The sequence below is a fragment of the Emys orbicularis genome, chromosome 11 (assembly GCF_028017835.1).
Source record: "Emys orbicularis isolate rEmyOrb1 chromosome 11, rEmyOrb1.hap1, whole genome shotgun sequence".
Lineage (NCBI taxonomy): Eukaryota > Metazoa > Chordata > Testudines > Emydidae > Emys > Emys orbicularis.
Window position 1 is genome coordinate 12,727,288 of NC_088693.1, and position 20,238 is coordinate 12,747,525.

At 41.8% G+C, this 20,238-nt stretch overlaps 1 protein-coding gene across 1 annotated transcript in view; it reads right to left on the bottom strand.

Annotated features, from left to right (window-relative positions):
• Positions 1–10,334: 10,334 nt before the first annotated feature.
• Positions 10,335–20,238, bottom strand: part of SLC12A8 (solute carrier family 12 member 8) — a 93,444-nt gene continuing 83,540 nt past the window's right edge. The window contains exons 10-13 of the mRNA XM_065413612.1: positions 19,495–19,592; positions 15,044–15,161; positions 13,363–13,423; positions 10,335–10,500 (exon numbers count right to left, since the gene is read on the bottom strand). Of these exons, the coding sequence (XP_065269684.1) occupies positions 10,335–10,500; positions 13,363–13,423; positions 15,044–15,161; positions 19,495–19,592 (443 nt within the window). The remainder of the gene's footprint in view (positions 10,501–13,362; positions 13,424–15,043; positions 15,162–19,494; positions 19,593–20,238) is intronic.

A 20,238-nucleotide genomic window follows, 5' to 3' on the forward strand; every position in this document is an offset into this window, starting at 1 on the left:
AGATGAAACCATTAAAAACTCAGAGAGTTCCTCTGATGTAGAACTCCTACAGGATTTAGTAAGAATGAAACCTATAGGTTATTTTCTATTGTATTAGCTAGGACTTCTCCCTAGGGGTTCATGTGATTTCTATCCAGTATCACAAAACTCCTGCAGTTCACCTGAAATCCAGCCCAGATTTGTCCAAACCTCAGATAATACTTACAAACCTCAGACAAGTTTTGTGTTGATAATACATTTAAAAACTAGGTGAATTTCACCTAGTTTGAGGTTTGTTATAAAAGGTATTAAGATTACAAGTAGGTGAATAATTCATAATTGAGCATTTTTTTTAGTTTGGAAAGTGTCCACAAATGGATCACAGTTGACTCAAATATATTTGGTATTGGAACATTTTGGCTGAATGATTGTTTGCACATAATGCCTAGTCTGTAGCATGCTTAGAAGCAACTCATTGCAAATATTCAATATTTAAAAATAGGGCTATCAAACCATTAAAAAACATAATTGCAATTAATCGCGAGATTAAAAAAATAGTCGTGCTTAATCACAGTTTTAATCACACTGTTAAACAATAATAGAATACCAATTTAATTTATTATAAATATTTTTGGATGTTTTTCTACATTTTCAAATAGATTGGTTTCAATTACAACACAGAATACAAAGTGTACAGTGCTCACTTCATATTTTTATTTTTGATTACAAATATTTGCACTGTAATAAAGATTATTAAAAAAGTGCAATCTACAAGTCGAAGCACAAAGGGGCATACAGATGTTTAGCATATCTGGCACATAAATACCTTGCAACACTAGCTACAACAGTGCCATGAGAACGCCTGTTCCAGTGGTGCAAGTGGAATCCATTTCTTACTGGTACCGGGGGCGGGGCAGCAGCTAAGGGGGGGACACGTGACCTCCTCCCGTGACCCTCCACGTGACCCCACCCCCACCCGTCCTCTAGTGGGGCTGCTGCTGTACTGACGGAGCCGGAGGAGACGCAGCTCTGTGGAAGGGCAGGGGGCGGGGCTGGGGGTTCTGCTCCTTTCCCCGCTGCGGTTCCCGGAGAGCCCTGAACCACAGGCCTCTCCTAGGAACTGCAGCGGGGAAAGGAGCAGAACATGGGGCCACTGGTCGGCCCCACGCCAACAGCTCCTCCAGCACGGCTGTACCGCCCCCAGTCCCGTACTCCGTCAGGGCTGCTGTACAGATGGAGGAGACCCTGCATGGAAGGGCTGGGGAGGGTACAGCTGCGCCAGAGGAGGAGCTGGGCAGCCCCATGTTCTGCTCCTCCTAGGTCTTTCTGGTTCATTGTACCAGCTATAAATATCTTGCTGGTACAGCAGACCGGACCGCCCTACTTGCCCTGTTGGCCTGTTCTCACTTTCAGGTGACATTGTAAATAAGAAGCAGGCAGCATTATCTCCCATAAATGTAAGCAAACTTGTCTGTCTTAGGGATTGGCTGAACAAGAAATAGGACTGAGTGGACTTTGTTTTGTTTTTGAGTGCAGTTATGTGGGGGGGGAAATAATTTACATTTGTAAGTTGCACTTTCACGATAAAGAGATTGCACTACAATACTTGTATGGGGTTAATTGAAAAATACTATTTCTTTTGTTTATCTTTTTTATAGTGCAAATATTTGTAATTAAAAAGCATTAACTGAGGACCTCCAAACTATGGAACCATACTCAGAAATGGAGGCTCAACCAAACCCTGGAAAAACAATAGTAAGCGTATTTCATCTTGATAATAGGAGTGCCAAAAACACATTGAAAGTAGCTTTCTGTGGTAAAAATGTGTGACACAATTACACTCCAACATATATTGGCGTGAAACTTGACTACACCCTCATCTTCCATGATCATCTTGAGAAGGAAGCTGCAAAGATAAAAACAAGAGCCACCATAATCGAGAAACTAGCAGGTACAACCTGGAGTGCATTGGCATCAGTTTTGCGAACATCTGCAATAACACTTGGACTAGATGACCTCCTGAGGTCTCTTCCAACCCTAATCTTCTATGATTCTGTGATTCAGTAACTGAATATTGTGCACCGGTATGGAGCAGATGCAGCCACACACGACTTGTGAATACCCAGCTGAATACAGTGATGCGGTGCATCATAAGAACCCTTAAGTCGACTCCAACACCATGGCTATCTATTCTAACATCGCTCCCCTGCCGATAAGCCGAACTGCTGCGACATTCCATGAAGCTCAGTGAATCCAGGAAAACCAATGTCTTCCTATCCACCAAGACCTTAATAACACCCCCTGCAATCTCTTAAGTCCCGCAAGTCTTTCTGGGAACATTCATTTAGCCTCATGCAATCAGGCTACCATCAGAAAGAGGCTTGGAAAGCAGATCGGGCTAAACAAGACTTAAAAAATAAGCACCTTGTGCTGGATCCCACGCAAAAGGTTCCTGTGTTTGACCTTCCACCATCATCTTGGTCAACTCTGAACCAAATTCGAACCAACCATGGTAGATGCAGACATCTAATGCACAAATGGAAAATTAAGGACTCCCCTGCGTGCGCGTGTGGTTTCCCACGACAGACCGTCGAACACATCACCATCCACTGCCCAATTTATAAATATGAAGGAGGCATCACTGCAATAAATTCTGCTACTCCTGGTGTAGCCATTTGACTTGATCAACTTCAGGTGAAATTGTAGTTGCTGCTCTACACCAGACATATGAAAGAAGAAGATGACAGCGCCTGGAATAATAGTGGCCTGCTCCATGACTGGGCTTCCTAGGTACTACAGGTAATAAATCAATAAAGGGTCATGAACATAGTCAAATCCAATGAGTCCACGAAGCACCATTCGAATTTTTGAACATTTTTTAGAACAGTATTCACCCAGCTTTAGTTTGGATAGTGCTAGTGACTTCTAGCCCCCTCAGAGCTCACCGGAAAGCCTGCACAGCAAAAATATAAAAAGAAGCTCTTGCCAAGGCTTATGAGAAACATTTGGATCCAATAAAGTTACAGGTGCATTTCTTTGCCTCTTCATTTTTCAAAGTGCTCTCTCTAGCTGTATATACAATACAGAGTCGCTTCCATTTGCAGTGGAAACAATCCGCTTTCACACAACCAATGCAAATTCCAAATATTAAAAGTCATATCCCAAAGTTTCTGGAAGAAATCTCCCTCCCCCCAACCAACTCTCTGTTTTCATGACAGTGATCTGGCCTCCCACCCAGAAGCAGCTGTGTGCTCCAGCAATAACAGGAACCCAGCTCCTTGCAGAGAGCCTGCATAGCACTGCAGATAGGCGCTTGTGTGGCAGCAAACACAAGGTTGGAAATGGTCAACAATAAAACTATAAATAATGTGGCGATGTAGGGAGGCTCCCTTATCCTGAAGCGATAGTGGATTCAACAGATAATGCCACAGTCACTCCAGAAATGCAGCTGCTGTTCTGACCAAAAGTCGTCAAGAAAAGTTTTGCTTTGGAGGGTTCTGTGCTTAATGCCTCTCTGGGAGTCTGATCCAAAGTCCATGGAAATGCTCCCTTTGTATCGGGCACAGGGACTCCAGATTAACCTTGCTTAGTTTGCAAGTGTTTTTTTTTTCTCCTCCTAACTTAGTCAGCCCCACAAAATCCTCTTGGGATGCAAGAGTCAAGCTGCATCCTTTCCGGTTCCTGGAGCAAAATTCTGCAGCTGAAAATTAGTTCCAAATTCTGCTTTCATGTACATCTGTATCAATCCAGAGTAGCCATTTAAATCAGTCCTTAACCAACCCCGGTGATGCACAAGCCAGAGCAGACTCCAGCTCACTCTCTGACTTAGCTATGCTGGTTCGGCAGTGCCAATAGACATGTCAAGTAGTGAAAACTCATTATTTTTAATAAAGTCATCAGCTAGGACTTGGAATACAGGACAGGCACCAAGGGCTGCATGCACAAGCGTCAGGTTAAAAGTATTGAGCAGGGTAGAAAAGCCAGGGGAAACAGAGCCTGCGGCTGCACCGCCACTAGTGTACTCCTGCCTAGCATCTGGAGAGAGGTCAAGGATGGGGGAGAAGAAGGTGCCTCATTAGTGCGCTGAGGATCACATTTAAGCCCATGACTCATTCGATATCCCCATTCTCTGCCCACGCTCATCCCTTTTCCCATGTGAGAGAATAGGCACACAAGGTGTTCGCGACAATAGGCTTACCCTTACATGCACCTCCGAAGACCTTCCACTTGCGACTGAATTGAATGGTGACAGCCTTGCACTCTGAGGGGAGCAGCTCTACATATTGCTGTAGTTGTTTCCTAAGCATACGTGCATGTGCACTTTAAAAACTGCGCAGGAGTTGAAGTGAAAGTGACTGGTTTTGTAATACTAGACGGTCCTTTTCAGGGCAGGTGCTCCACTGCTCAAATGAGGTAAGTGTCTGCTCAGGGCTTTGCTGTAGCCTCAGCAACTCCTGGCCTGATTACTTTTGCTCACCCTTCATCCCCTCAGCATCAGGACCAGAGATGGAGGGAATTCACAGCCCAGCCGTACAACTCGGCCAGCATCAGCACAGCAGAAGGCATGCAAGTGCCAACTCAACGCGCTCACAGCAGAATTGAAGGGATAGTCCCAGTGCTTTCAGGTCCAATGCATTCAATGAAGCAATGCACTTCATTGCTTTTGGGGGACGGGGGGGGGGGGGGGGGAAAGGGGCAAGATTTTTTGCCTGGAGGCCCCAAAAATCCCAATGTTATCCATGCAAGTAGTCCCAATTTTGAGCCATGCAGCTCCTAGGCCAGCAATTAGCAACCACATCCTCATCTCCACTAGAACATTTGGTCATGGAGACTCTTTACTAGCCCTGGTCACACTGTGATTCAGATCTAAAACATTAGGTCCCAAATCTACACCTCCAAATCTAGGTCCCAATAACATGCCACTGCTATTTCGGGAATAGAAGCGAAACGATTAGGTAGCTATTTTTAAAGGTTCTACCAAATCCGGAGTCACCAGTAACACTTTTCTTTTCTCTGTGCAACCGACCCAGGTAACCCCCTTTTCTAAGTGAGATCAAAGTACTAGTTGTCTCTGTACAGCTAAAGGCATATCTTGACTGAATACAGAGAGGCCCAGAGATTGAAGGAATCTCAGACTCTCACTAATTTAATTATAATTCTGGGGCCATTACTTGCAATTCAGCTAACCTGATCTTCTTTCCTTGGAGATTTAAATATAATGCTGCGCCTTTAAGTTCAGGAAACAAAGCCAATTTCCCAGTCTGAAATTCCAGTGGGTCGGAAAAACACACTGTCTCACTGGTAACAGATTGGCCCTGTTCCCAATAGCTCATATAATATCATGAGCAGCATAATCTGTAGAATCTACAGGATCAACATGTCTTCAATATAATGTATTGTGGTTGGTTGTTCTCTATCTAGTTTCCCATATCACTCCTATTACTATCACCTAAGCTGCAGAACTGAAAATGGCAGCTGTCTCTCTCCTTAGCCTGGTCATGCAACTAAAACATACACCAAAAGTCAGGATGGACCGCGAGATACCCGTGAGGTGAGATATAGTTATGACACTGGACTGGGAGCTATAGACCTTGGTTCTGTTCCTGGCCTAGCCACGAGACTCCCCGTGTGACCTGGCACAAATTACACAGGGCCAAGCCCACTGACTTCAACGGAGCTATGACAATTTATACCAACTAAGGATATCATAGACTTTAAGGCCAGAAGGGACCATTCATGATCATCTAGTTTGGCCTCCTGCACATTGCGGGCCACAGACCCCTAGCCCCTTATTCTCATAGTATCTCAGTTCCCTGGCTATTAGACTGCTCCTGCCTGCTATTGCTCTTGACTACTTATATTGCAAGCATTTCAGATCAGGGATTGTCTCTTGCTACATGGTTGTGTAGCACCCAGCACAAAGGGGTCCGAGTCTCAGTTGGGGCCTCTAAATCCTACTGTAACGCAAATAAATAGTAAAACATTTAAATGGCTGCTTCACAACACTTTGGGCCTGTTTTGCTAGCAGGATAATCGCATTGGAAAGAGCAGTGTAGAAAACGTACCCAACCACAACCCACCAAATGTACATTACAGTATTAACAATAAACCAGAATTCTTCTTGAGATCTGTACATTTATTTAAATAATTCTTTCCTAGGCTGAATGACCTTTTACAAATCGTGTTTATTTCACAGCTTTCTTCTTAAAAAAAAGCTTGTTATCAATAAATCTGTGGAGTCAAAGCAAAATAGTTATGGTGATAGCTGAAGTATATGAGGGTCCAAGTATATGAAGTATTTGAAGCAGAAATAGCAGGACATTTTCTTAGTGATAGTAACCAAAGGGTACTTGTCTGGGAGTAGCTAGCACAGATACCTCTCAGAGCTATTCTCTGAACTGATCTTAAGGTAAATTATATCTTCATGCAATCCACAGAGTCTAGAGTTACTCTGCTCAAGGGAAGTTACTAACCTGGTGATAGGTTGCTGTAGAGTGGGGAATAGTAACGAATTCCCACCCACACTCTTCCTTCCTGAAAAGGGCAAGAAAAAATATTTCACGCCCATGCAGGTTTCTCTAACGTCAGAGGAATCAAGATGTTTTTGGAAGAGGAGCACAAGTCACAAGATAATCTTACAAACATTTGTTTTGTTAACTTGTAGCATTGCTCAATTCACATCAAGAGTTTTTGCTTCTTCCTTCTGCTCATTTGGTGCTCATGAAAGAGAGAGACTGAGAACGTTACCTAGAATTGGCAGCTCTGCCAGTCCATCTCAATCTTGTCCCGAAACACAGCTGGCTCTTTGAGCATGTTGTCGCTCTAGAACATATTTAATTATTCAATGGGCCTCGTTCTGCTCTGACTGGTTTTCAATGGGGTAACTGGGACTGAGGTGCTTAAGTCTGGGGTTTAGGTACCTAAGTCCCGTTGTGGATCTGGCCCAAGGAGACAATGCCACGGAGAGCTGCCATCTTCCATCCCCCTATCTACTTACTCAGGTAACTCTCTCTGCACCATCAGAGCTATTTTCAACTCTATTCAGCAATGATAAAAAGCTCTTCTTCCGTCATGGAGGCAATTATTAAAGTTTAATATTTAACCCTTCCAAGAGCAGGAGCAGCCTATCCCTTTAGCCCGACAATACATGGTTAAAATAGACTTTCGCTGTAATGTGATCTCCCGTGTTCAGTGCACACTCAGGGTGTGCGTGTGATGTCTTACACTCATGTTGCTGTGACAGCATAGCATTGTGCCCATTTGTAAGAGAGATGGATTATTTCACTAGCACACAAGTACAAGAAACCATGTATTTCACTTCATACTCCATCTAATGCAACAAGTGCCATCCTTCCTGAGGGAAGTTACGCTGCAACAGCAACGCCATATTATTGCCAGAGCAAAACTATGGACATGCTAATCCTGATGCATTTGTCTAATCATATTAGGGTGAAATTCACTGTTGTGCAGAAGGCCAACAAAACCCTGTGCAGTGCTGAAGTCCACTTTCAGAGCCCCCAAAATATTCTTTAAGTGGTGCTTATGGCCTTGTGCTAGGCCTCTGCACAGGACTGAATTTCCCACATTAAAGCCCAGTATAACTGACAGTATTGTTACAGGGCAAGCAGCACAAAGTCGTGTCAGAGAACATTAAGATGGAATGAGAGTTTTTGAGAGAGGTAAAATGTGTTTTGATGTTTGTTCTGGTTTTTCTGACAGACGGACATTGATAAAACAACATGAATGGTGCACAATCAAAACCTCATTGCACAAAGCTAGAAACTATTGTTTGTATTTCACATTGTTACGTCTGACGGATAACTGAACGAACTGTGGTGTCTGATATTTAAACATTCCACACCAAAACCAGTCATCTGGTTTTAATTAACACATTTCCCAAACAAGATATGGGTAGTAAAGGGACATTTTTTTCCCCTTAGATATTTTGCTTCTGTTTGCTGTCTCTGATATCAAAGAGGGCATTAAACTGTTTAGGACCTAAGAAAGAAAATGTAAAACAAAGACTTTCTAACCATCTCTCATACCATGCTGTGCTATGTGCTTTTCTCTTATTTAAACGCCTTATTTCAGAAAAATGGGGGGCTGAATGAGCATCCTGAGATGGAATGAGCAGCAGCATATTTAGATGCTGCTAAGTTTTAAGTGCATGAAATTTTGCAATATATGGCCCTTAGTATAGAACTATGGCTATGTATCATACTGTAAAAGGAACAAATACAGCATGTGCCAGGTTGTTTGAGAGCCCAAATCAGCATGAAGAAAAGGTTGACGATTGCAGAACTACATTAAACACAGTTTACAAGGTCATACTATGGTTAATTTGACCTTAACATTTAATCAAAATTGCCCCTTATTGATGGATTCTGCTAATAGGTTTCTGCTTTGAACTGATCTTTTCAAGCACCTGAAGTGTCTTCACAGATAAATCTATACAGGTTCACTATCTCTGAGCATCCTGTACCACCACAAGTCCATTTAGAAGGTCCAATCCTGCACCATTTAAGTCAATGGCAAGACTCACATGGAGGTCCGTGGGTTTAAGATTAAGTCCTACATTAGGAAAAACATTCGGCTTTAGTTTAAGAGGTGGATGTACACTGGCTCAGAATCCCACTGAACTTAAGGGAAGTATGGATCAACATCCAAACTTTTTTATCTAGAGTACAGAGCAAAACCAGAATATCAGATCCAACTCTTCTTGATATTTGGGGAAGATCAAATCTAGATCAGAACAGAGCTCAGGACCATCTCTATGTATTTCTATCAGTTGTTGTTGTTGTTGTTGTTGTTTTCAAGAAACGTAACTAAGGAATCCTGAAATGAATGTTTCTAACATGAAACAGCTTGGGGTGGGTCAACCTTCAGGCTGAGTTAATTTGACAGCATCCCTTTAACTTTCACAAGAGCGATCATTTAAGGAATGCTGAATTGTGACCAAAGCAGAAAATTAAAATGCGGAGCAAACTTTCAGTAGCATCCCAGAATTACTTTATTCATGATTTCATTGGTAAAGCTGGTTTCCTTCCACCTGCAGGAAAATATCACATGGTAGAAACAGCGCTCAAATGGGCTGACCCTGTGAGGTGCTGGTGAATGCCTTCAGCTCCCACCAAGTACAGTGGGAGTCAAGGGCCTTCAGCCCCTTCTAGTAGCATTGGTCCCAAAGCTAGCAGGAATTCAGAGCTTTTTCTGTAGCAGATGCAGAGATCTGGTTATTATCGCACTGAACACTAAAAAATTGAAAGACTCAAAGATTAAAGGAAATTAATTATCACTCCCTTTTTAAATACATTTTAAATGCCCAGACTTATTTTGCAGTGCTCACTACTATTTTACTACATACTCCTGAGGCCTGCTCCTTCATTTCAGACCTCAGCAGGAGCTTTGCCTGCATTGTTTCCTATCTGAAGGACTAAATACAAGTGATACATTTCTTCTTCTGATTGAAGTAAGGGTGTGGCCACATATATCCTAATAGGTACTTTTTATTCATTTATATAAATTATTATTTTAACTGGGACATGTTGTATTTGGAAACACTGTAGACCTTCAGAAAGAGGGTCCCCAGATTATCGCCTATGTTTCAAGATTCAGCCTCTCCCAATCCTCCTTTCTGAAATGATGTTGAAAATAGCTATTTAGTGCTGATAAAGCATAATTTCACAGTATGACGATACAGAAGAGTTCATAAATTTAAATGAACGGATTTGATTCCAATTTTGAACACACTTCATAATCCTCTCGCCTTCACCATTTCGGCCTTTCATCTAAATGCCTTAAAGCACTTTATGAGCACCAATTAATTAAAACTCACATCACCCCTGTGAGGTAGAAAAATATTATTTTACAGGCAGGAAAACTGGGGCATAAAGAGGTAAAGTGACTAGACTAAGTTTGCACCAAATCAGTGGCAGGGCTGAGAAGAGAACCCAGGAGTCCTAGTTCTCAGCTTGCTGCTCTAACCAAAAGATCACACTGCCTCCATAGTCAGTCCATGGAAGTTTCAAATTGCATTCTTCAAGCACTTATAGTTTTTGTAATATTTAGTTTGTACAGTATTTGAATTCTTGAGATTTCTAATGCTATTGTCCTCAGTTACTGATCACTTTACTATAGTCCTTTAATTTGTTTTGCTAAACTGGATAGGATATGGAATCCTAGTTAAAATTGCAAACTTTGTCCTTTGTAAAAAAATAAAATAAAAAGACACAACCCCAAACAGTGGAAGCATTAAAAAAATATAGTCACATTGTTCAAGTATTTTTACCAGGTGCCACAACAGCGATTAGTGTTAAGCGACTGCTGGAGTGAACAGCCGGATCCGTTTTTGTTTTTTACTGAAACTGATTGACAAATTCTTCTCTTCTGATAATAGAGGAATGGTGGTAGCGGTCTCGAGAGGCAAAATCTGCATTCTCTTCAGTGAGCTGAGTGGTCTCCATGCCAACTGTTGCAAAGGATGGTGTAACAACAATCTGCTCCTCTGGGGATGGCCTTCTCCTGAAAACAGACAAACACACAACCTTCAGATGTCCCATTGTTTCCCAATCTATCAGCAGCTGTGCTTTGAACTATGTAAACAAAACAAATCGAACCTCTGATGCACAAAGACTTAGAAAAAAGACACTAAAAACTTTTCTTGGTGGCTATGTGAGTTGCAGAACTCAGAGAACATTTTCCTCTACGAGAAATAAATAGTAACCTTGCTTACAAAAATATCCCTCCTCTCCTTGGTTGCTGTCCAGTTGCTCCAAAAAGTTCTTCAGCCACATAAAGTGAGGCAGAATTTGCTTCAATTACAGTTGCACTTTGTGGCTGCTAACAAATAAAAAGGATAGTCATATATCTTACCAACCCTTTTCCAAAGTTTACAGGCAATGTGGTTGCAGAAAAGTGAGAAGGATCTACTTCTAGTCATCCTGCTCGTAATGGTAAAGGTCAGTCAATGTAACTTTATTCTACAGTAAGATTTTTAGTGAGCTCTCTGTCTACAGAATATAGTCTACTGTATTCAAGAGAACTTTTTCAAATTTAGGGGCCTAAATTTAGGCAACTCAGTATTGTCAATCTCAAGGATTCAAAAATCATGAATCGGGATGAAAAAAATCATGAGATTGGCTTAAAAGTCTTGAGATTTTTAAAAATTTTAGGTTCTTTATTGTTGCCTCTGGTTTCTGACTCCTTAGGATGCACACTCTTCATGATTTCAAGCTTTTCTCTGCATCCATGAGGTCTAGAAACTTTCATTTAACAAAAAAAAAAGTAAGCTGAGATTTTCATGGCATCTCTTGATTCCAGGAGCTGGGGTTTGAGAAACACATCAAAATTCACATGACTCACAATATAATTGGAAAGCTGGTGACACTGTTACATCCATATATAATATTTGAATAAGTAACCTGATTGTGCAAAGAGCCCTCAGCTGCCTTTAAAGTTCATTCAGCATCTTCCCAGATTGGGCCCTCAGTCTCGTTAAAATGTCCTTTCCCACCTTGCTTTGCAATTTGTAAAAATAAATCTGAAGCCAAACCACCTACAATTTATTTCTGTGTGATATTGTGGATATAAAACAGCATCAGGGGTGTGCTTTAAATTTTTTTTTAAAAGCTGTGCTGGGAATTGACTGCAGGCATTATTATAAGGCTACCCTACCAGCTGTCTAAATTAGAGAGATTTCATCTTGTGACAAGAGATAAACAAGATCAACTTCTAACTTGGACTGCTGCCAGCCTTACACTGGATCCTTTCTAGCTGTGTCTCGACCGATCAATACTACTGACAAAAGGCACCAAGGACTCTATCAAGCTGCCAAGCTGCAGTATAAGAACCTCCGGTAATAGTGACACATCTACCCAAAGGTGTGGAACTGGCTCATTACAGGGGGAACATTTCTCTTTTTACGCCCACATGGTGGATTGCTCATCCACTGCACTGCAGCTCTCTATTACAGGAGTTGGGTATGGAATGGTCCACAGAGATTTGAAGTGAGAATAAAAAATACACAGAGGTGTCAGGAGAGGAGAATCATTCTCTACCTTTGCAATGTGTGTATATAAAGCAAATAATTAATGTGCATATACCTAGGGGGAACTGGATGGACAGTGTACAGGACACAGATCCTCTTGTTGGGTCTGACTCACTACGCAATGACTAATTCTGACTAGCCTTTTAGCATGAACCCATCCATCCACCCTGTTCTCATGCCTCACCTCATAACTCTTCTCTTTCACTCACATCATAATACAAACGAACAATGTGAAAAGAGAAAGGGAGAAACCCCTGGACCTAATAAGACACGTAGAAAGCTTAATTCAAGGCCATTCCCCCTCCTTTGCCTGTATTTTGTCTAACTCAGGTTCTGATCCTGCTAACACTAATGAAGGTACGAAACTTTACTCCTGGGAGTAGTCCCAATGGCCACAGGAGTAAAGTTATACACACGATTATGGGTTTGCAGGACTGGCACCTTTGAAAAAAGTCTTCAAGGCAGCTCCCTTGTCTTCTTTTATATAGGGGAGGCAGATTGTCTATTGGAGAGGCCCCTGGGCTAGGAGTCAGGATGTCTGGGCTCTATTCCTTGCTCTGCCACTGACCTGCTGGGGAATCTTGGCAAGTCACTTCACTCCCATCTCCCTCCCACCCTTCGTCTATTTAGACTGTAAACATTTTGGGACAGGAAGTGTTGATCGCTATGCACAGATACTTAGCACAATGCGGCCCCGATCTTGCTTGAGGTCTTTAGGTAATAAATAAATAAATATCTAAAAAACACCATGCGCACCAATGGTGTTATACTAAAATACAACAAGAAACAGTCATCATCATCTCTTCTGAATAGCAAGCTGTGTGGAACCTGGAACCCGACCTCTGCTTTCCTCCAGGAATTGACACTAGTCAGTATCCTCGCTAGCATTCCCATCCAAATTCTGGATTAGAATATTGCCATCTAGCCCATACAGGGCTTGTCTACGCAGTGGGGTGATTCACTCTATGGCATTCTGATTTCTAAAGAGTAATTGGTCTGTGCAGCCTCTGCTGCGGTGCACTAAAGGTTCCCTAGTGCACCTTCACGTAAATAGAAGTAAATATTTATTTTTGCCAGTAAAGTAAGCACATGCAACGCTGAATATAAAAAGGGGGCAGGTCTATTGATTTAAGTAGTAAATAGTTTTACGTAGTCACTTTCTCTAGCCATATCAGCACTCTAAATACAAGATGATATCAGTTATATCAAGGAACTCCAATACACCAAAAGAGGTGTGTAACAATTCTGCAACACGCCGCCACATTTTTTCACAATGTCAATTGTTTATTGTTAAGCGTGAGCATTACTTATGTCACCACCAAGTGATTAGTACCAACCTGCATGAGCTGACCAAACCTAACTTAATCCAGCTGAGAAAACTGAAGTTAGCTGCTGCCCCTGCAGAGGGAAAACACATGAAAAGTCACCATGCTGCTAATTCTCTCATAATAGCTTTACATGATCTAGACTTGGAATAAAATCTCAAACAAATGTGCATATTGTTATTAGCCCTACTTACACAAAAGGTTACAGGTTTAATAACTGTGAGAATGTGTTTCATTTTTTCCCATACATGAAAGCTTTTAAAGATTCTCAAGAATGTAACCTGAAGAGAACCATTGATTATTCCTAGACATAAGCTTTATTAAACTGTAATAACAATATCCCCTATATTTTCTCCAGTAGATCTCAAAGCACTTTACAAAGGAGTGTGTATCACTATCCCCATTTACAGATGGGGAAAATAGACACAGAAAAGTGAAGTGACTTGCCTGAGATCACCTAGGCAGAGTTGGGTATAGAACCCAGGACTCCTGAGTGCCAGGCCAGTGTTCTAGCCACTAGGCAACATTGCCTCCTCTACTGGTATAGGTAGTGACGAAATGTAGTGATCATTTAAGGGGGAGAAAACTCAAAAGCATGTTCAAATTGTATAAAAAACAAAGATTGAAAAGCTAGGACATTTTACGTTAAGGTAAATCTTTCAAATAATATGTTGGAAAATATGGAAAGATAGAGTTAAGGTACTCCTAATAACCTTTACTCTGCCCCAATATTCCATATCGGAGATAAATTGCGGCTGAAAATGGGGAACTGATGTGTAGAGGGTAGATGGGACATTCAACAACTTAACTGCTTATTTCTACGTTTCTTACAATTCGCGTTCATGGGATCTGCAATCTAGCAACCTCAAGTCTAAATTATCAAAAGAGGATATTTTCAAAAGCATGTGAGTGATTTAGGAACTCAAATCCCATTGATTTTTCTCCTCCAAAATTTTGTGCACCCGCCCTCCCACACATGCACACACAGAGGTCAACACATTGATCCCCACCACATATATACCAAGGAAGTGTAGGCTACGGTAGCTTGCTTTCTGAACTTACTTTAGTATATTTAATTTTGAACCTGTACAGTATAAACCAATCACATGCATAGACCTTTTCAATGCCCTTTTGCTTAAGAGTATCAGATTATGTTCCTCACATATTCAACCAGTTTAATTCAGAATCAAAAGGCCCTCTTGTTTTGCCATTACAAACACTGAGATTTAATGAGATGCTTATTGTAATTCCAATTTTCACAGCAGTTTTCTCAGGTAGATTTATATTGACTAATTAGGTTTATTAAAGTGTATTTATAGATTAGCCATTGATGTAATACATTTAATATCTGCAATTCCTATTAACTCTTAATACCAGTGCTTTTACTTATAGTAATTGCTCTTTCTAATTTATTTTATAGCATAGCAAAACAGTTTATTAACTTTTAGAGATGTTTAAACTCATCAGAACCAAAAATTAATCTGGTAATGCTAATTGTAGCCAGAGACAAATATATAACTATGTTTAAAGAGTCAATTATCAAATTTTACAACAAACTAGCAAGGAAACAAAATCTGCCATTTGTAATGTGTAACTCACATGTTAAATGAAAATGCCTTAATTTCAAATTAACTCCAATTAAAATGTAATAGGTATTTAAGATGATTTAATGCCACGGATTAAAAATACTCACCAGGGGGTAGTCCAGGACTCATTTGGCCAATGTAGAAATATAGAATAATTGCTACACTCAAATTAATGAGAGTGTAGATCCATTGAATGACAAACATGATTACAAGCGATCCGATTGCCTGTTGAAAATGCAGTGTTCAGGATTACTACACAGAGCATGATTGTATTTCACTGTTACGCTAATAAATATTTCCTGCAAAATCCAGAGGATGTTTTCTGCCATTTTTCTGATCTTGTGCAAGACCTGGCAATACTCTGGACCCTGGGGCAGTATTACCAGCCATACAGAGGGGTTGCCCAGAGCAGGAGTTTATTCTTCAAGATGAAAACAGGCCAATGCCTTTGATGAAGCCAAATAAAAAGCAGCCTGTACCTATGAGAATCCAGTATTTTTATTGAATATGACAGCACTGGAGCTTTCAAGGTGTCATTTGAACATCAGAAACTCCACCTTCACCAGCATTGCCAAACCCTGTACACCAAACCACCCCCATTTTATATCCTACCGAAAACCTACGTTCTGCACCCCCAGTGCCTCCTCTGGAGTTTTAACCAGTAGCTCTGGATAATCATAGATCTCCCGGCCGTACCCTACTGGTCCTCTGGCCTATCTCTCCTCTGTACAGGAGTGGGGAGAGAGCTGCCACAGAGCATGGCTGGGTGATATACAGAGAGCGAAGATAGACTTCTCTGTGGCTCCCAACCCAAACAAAATGGAAATGCGCTAGACCCATCAAAGTCAGCAGAATTTCAATGGGCTTCAGATAAGGCCATAAACCTGATTCCTTTGTGACTTTTTGCTTGTTTTTCGCAAATTTGGATGAACATTTCCCAAATTTTTCACCCATCATATAGACGGGTTGAGATTTGCCACCTTTCAACATGCAGCAGAATTTCGCCCAAAGGTCATTACTATAATGATGAGAGAGCTCTATGATGCAGCTGCCTTACAACATAATCATCATTATTACTATTTTCTTATTTGCTTCCGGTAGCACCGCCTATGTGCAAGATGCTGTACCAGTATAACAGGAGGCATGGCCCTGCCCCAAAGAGCTTACACAGAAAAAAACAGAAAGATACGATAGACAGGAGAAGGGAAATGAGAAGGGACTCAACCTAGAAGTAAAGTGGTCAAGGTGACTGCTTAGTCAACCCTTTGTATTATCAAACTCTGTATTACCAATTTAAAAATACAGGATATAATTTCAAAAGCGTCTAAGTTTCATTTTCAAAAGTGACTTAGGAGCCTGAGTCCCATTGTGCCTAAGTGACCAAGGCCCAGATCCTGAAAGGGATTAAGGTGCCTAACTCCCATTGATTTCAATTAGGTGCCTTTGAGAGTATGGGCCTAGACCTCTTTCAGAAAGGGACGTAGGCACTTTTGAAAAATGTATCCATACAGAGTATCCCCCTGTTATCCTCAGGCGCACCATCCATAGAGTCTCATAGGTGTCAGGGTAAACGTGCGTTGTCAGGAGGTGTCTGAATGGGGGTCAGAGTAGTGTCTTTGCATGCCAGCTCAGGAAGCATGTTCCATGTCTGGGGGAAAGCATGGAGATGCTTGTAGGAGAAACAGTTAAGCAAGTCAAGGCTGGCATTACTGCCAGAGCTGAGCAGGCAGGGGAGTGGGGCAGACAGAGGCAAGGGATCAACAAGTATATTTATAGATGTGCACATATATTATTAAGCTTCCATATCAAGTCTTTTAAATCACTGTGTACCTACCCCAGCCCCAGTTATCCACCATGGTCTCTTTCCAAGCCAAATCATTCCACAGAAGCCAAGTCTACTTTAATAACAATGTCAGAATCATCTCTTTACACAAATGTAAGAATTCCCCCATGCTTATGTGAGGTGTTAACCGCAGTCGTGATATAAGAGCTCAGTATTTGGGAACCACGCTGTTTACTGATCCAAAATGTAGATGTTAGCTTGCAACTGCTTAGAAGATTTCATCCACTCAGGAAAAGACACCTTACATTCATCCCGCCCATCTCATCACAGTTCAGCAGGGCCTTTCTCTGGCAGTTAGCATTTGATGAGCAGATGAGCTACTAAGCAATGTGGTTTGAAATGTGGTTGCCAAAGCCAAGCTAAAGATAGTGGGTAATTTAATAGGTGCGCTGTATGTTGTTTAACTGCACTCACTATACATATACATGAAATCACGTATGTGGAGACAATATCCATGTGATAAAGTGCAAAGCCAAGTGATAACTTCATTTATCATGTACCTCTGACCACCTTTCCTGCCATCTGCTCCAATCCATCTCCCCAAGACTTATTTTAATGTTCCAAATCCTTCAACTGCTTCAGACACCTGCGATTTTTTAAGAGAAATGTTTCCCCTCCTTCCCCAAAGGTGGGATTTCCCTCCAAAATTACTCTTGCCCTAGGTCTGGGGAAAGCAAAATTCTATGCAGTAACGGTTCTTTGATACATAAAAATGGCATGGCTTCTAAGCTGACATCTGACTACACTGCACGGCTAGAAAGGGGAGCTTCACACCAATGATAAGGGGGAGATTCCCAATGGAACTAGTCATGTTCTTTCTGGTCTGAAAAGGCCCCGAGATACCGGCCTTTTTAGGTCATTGTCAGATATTTTGATGATGTGCAGTGAGCCCTGTACAGTGGGATTCATGCTAAGTAAGGCACCTGGGCTTTACAGGTGGAAGGATAAAAGATAGTCCCACTCAAAATGCAAACATTCCTAAAATAGTTTTCTGATACGTAGGTGGCACATACAGAATGCATGTGGTATTCACATTCTAGCAGCACAAGTCTGGATTAGACACTTCACTTCTGAGTGGCAAAACCCTGAGTAAACTGTGCCGATCACCCAACATTAGCGCTTCTAAAACCTTTATACCACAACACATAGGAATTGCCAGACTGGATCAGACCCGAAGCCCAGTATCCTGTCTCTGACAGTGGCCAGCACCAGATGCTTCAAAGGAAGGGTGGGAACCTCACCATAGGCAGATGTGGGGTAATGTGCCCCCCATGAAGGTTTCACCCTGATCTGTAATAACTAGAGATTAACTTAAGTCCTGAAGCATGAGGTTTAATAAACTTTCCACAATTTTTGTTCGCATTAGGTATTACTATGATATACACCATCATATATGCCTATGTCACTTTCAGTAGGACTGAACTTTACAGGTAGTGAAGCGTCCAGAAGGACCCCTAGACTGAATAGCACCCTCAATGGCAGGAAGGCAAGTGGATGAATGTGACATAGGCAGCACACGGATTCCTCACCTGTTGCCAGAAATTTGAGCAAAACAATGGACCCCCAATTGGCTAATTGTGGAATCTCATTTTAACGAAGTAGCAAAGATGGCATTCTTCTGCCATCTACGAAAAGGACCCATAGAAATGTGCACACCCAGCCAGTGTGATCAACCAGGTCTTACCGACTGATTCCTGTAACTTCACAACTGCTGGTCTCTCAAAAACCACTTTGAGAAAAGTGCAGTTGCCTCAAAATGCTGCAGTGAGGTTAATCATTGGTGCAAGATATCACAGCCATATTCATCTCATTCGCAAATCACAGCCTGGGCTTCCAACGACGTTTCAAGCTGATTTTACACTGTCTCATTCATAGTCTTGTTTTGCTTATTTTGCCATCGGCCTACATTTCGTCTTGCTCCTTAGACCCCAGTCTCTAACTACTATGGGCTACATTCTACTCTGGGTTACACCACCTAAATCCAGAGTAACTCTGGATTTACATCAGCAAGACTAAGAGCAGAATGTATCCCTTTCTTCCTAAATATGGATTGGAAGCAGGAAGTCAGATCCTAGGTTGGGACTCTAAAATTATGGAGTTCCCACACTATTTAAATAAGATCAACCACTTCTGTCCCATGTTGACTTTTAGTGAGATCCTGGTCTGGCCTGCTCACACATGAAAGGGAATAAGACGGCATACGCCCACTATTTGCATTTTGTGGTAGGTGAAAGCATCCTCTGCAGAGTCACTAAGCCCTTTCCCACTGGCCCAGGTGGGCAGTGATTGGGCGGAGCGAGAATGGATAGACCCTTGGCTCTGCGCCCCCCTCCCAATGCATAGGGCAGCACAAGTGCACCAGGTAGCGTGCAGATGCAGGGTACTTGCCCCCAATGCACTGGGGAGGTTGGGGATTGGAAGGCAGATTGCGACACTGAGTCATAACCTCCTTCCTGGGCTATACCTGCGGCAGCCAAGCAATGCACTGCCACACACACAGGGCTCATGGCAAAGTCACAGCTAAGCCCTAAAGCTTTTCATTCAGCCCTGTGTATCTGAGCTCTACGATTAACCAACCACATAATGATTTGGGATACTGGAAATGAAAACCCCCTTGCCAATATATTTAACTGCATTGATTGTGATTTATTATTTATTTATTTTTACTTTTCTACCATCCTAAAGCGATGCGCAAAGTAAAAGAAAGTGACTTACACCAACAAGGGAAACCCAGTGATTGCAGAATCTGGCGTAGAAGGAAACTGGCATTCTCTGAATTTCTAGTTCTTGATTTTGTTGCTTTACATTTGTATCTATAGAAAGAAAAAGAAAACAGAAGCATTACAAAACCAACACAGGTGATGAAGTAGAGCTACATCCTAGGAAGCAGCCAGGTTACCCCTTGGTTAGGGTCTTTGTCCTCTATCTACATCAAGTTACATGAAAACAAGATATAATTTCAGGCTTCCAACTTGCATGACAAGGCTTAGCCAGGTTTAGCACTGGTTGTAGAGCGGCAGTGTTGTCTAGCATTTAGTGCAGGAGACAGGGAGTCTGGGGTTCTATTCCCAGTTCTGCTACTGATTCTTTGTATTACCTTGGGCAAGTCATTCCCTCTTTGTGCCTCACTTTCCTCATATGGAGGATATAATAATAAAACCTCACAGGGTTTTGTGAAGCTTAATTAATCAATGCTTGTAGAACACTAAGGGCTTGTCTACACGAACAATTAGCTTGCGGCAAGCAGGGGTATGACTGTACCCTGCACTAGCCTGCCCATACTAACTGTCCACATGGAACCTGCTGATGCACATTAACAGTTCATTAGTGAGCACTGATCTAGTGTTCTTTGAAATAGGACTAGATCAAAGCACATAAACAAACGTAATGCAGGTCATTAGGACCCACACATACAGTTAGTCCCTAACAGCCTAGTGTGGGCTAGATTCACACTCAGCT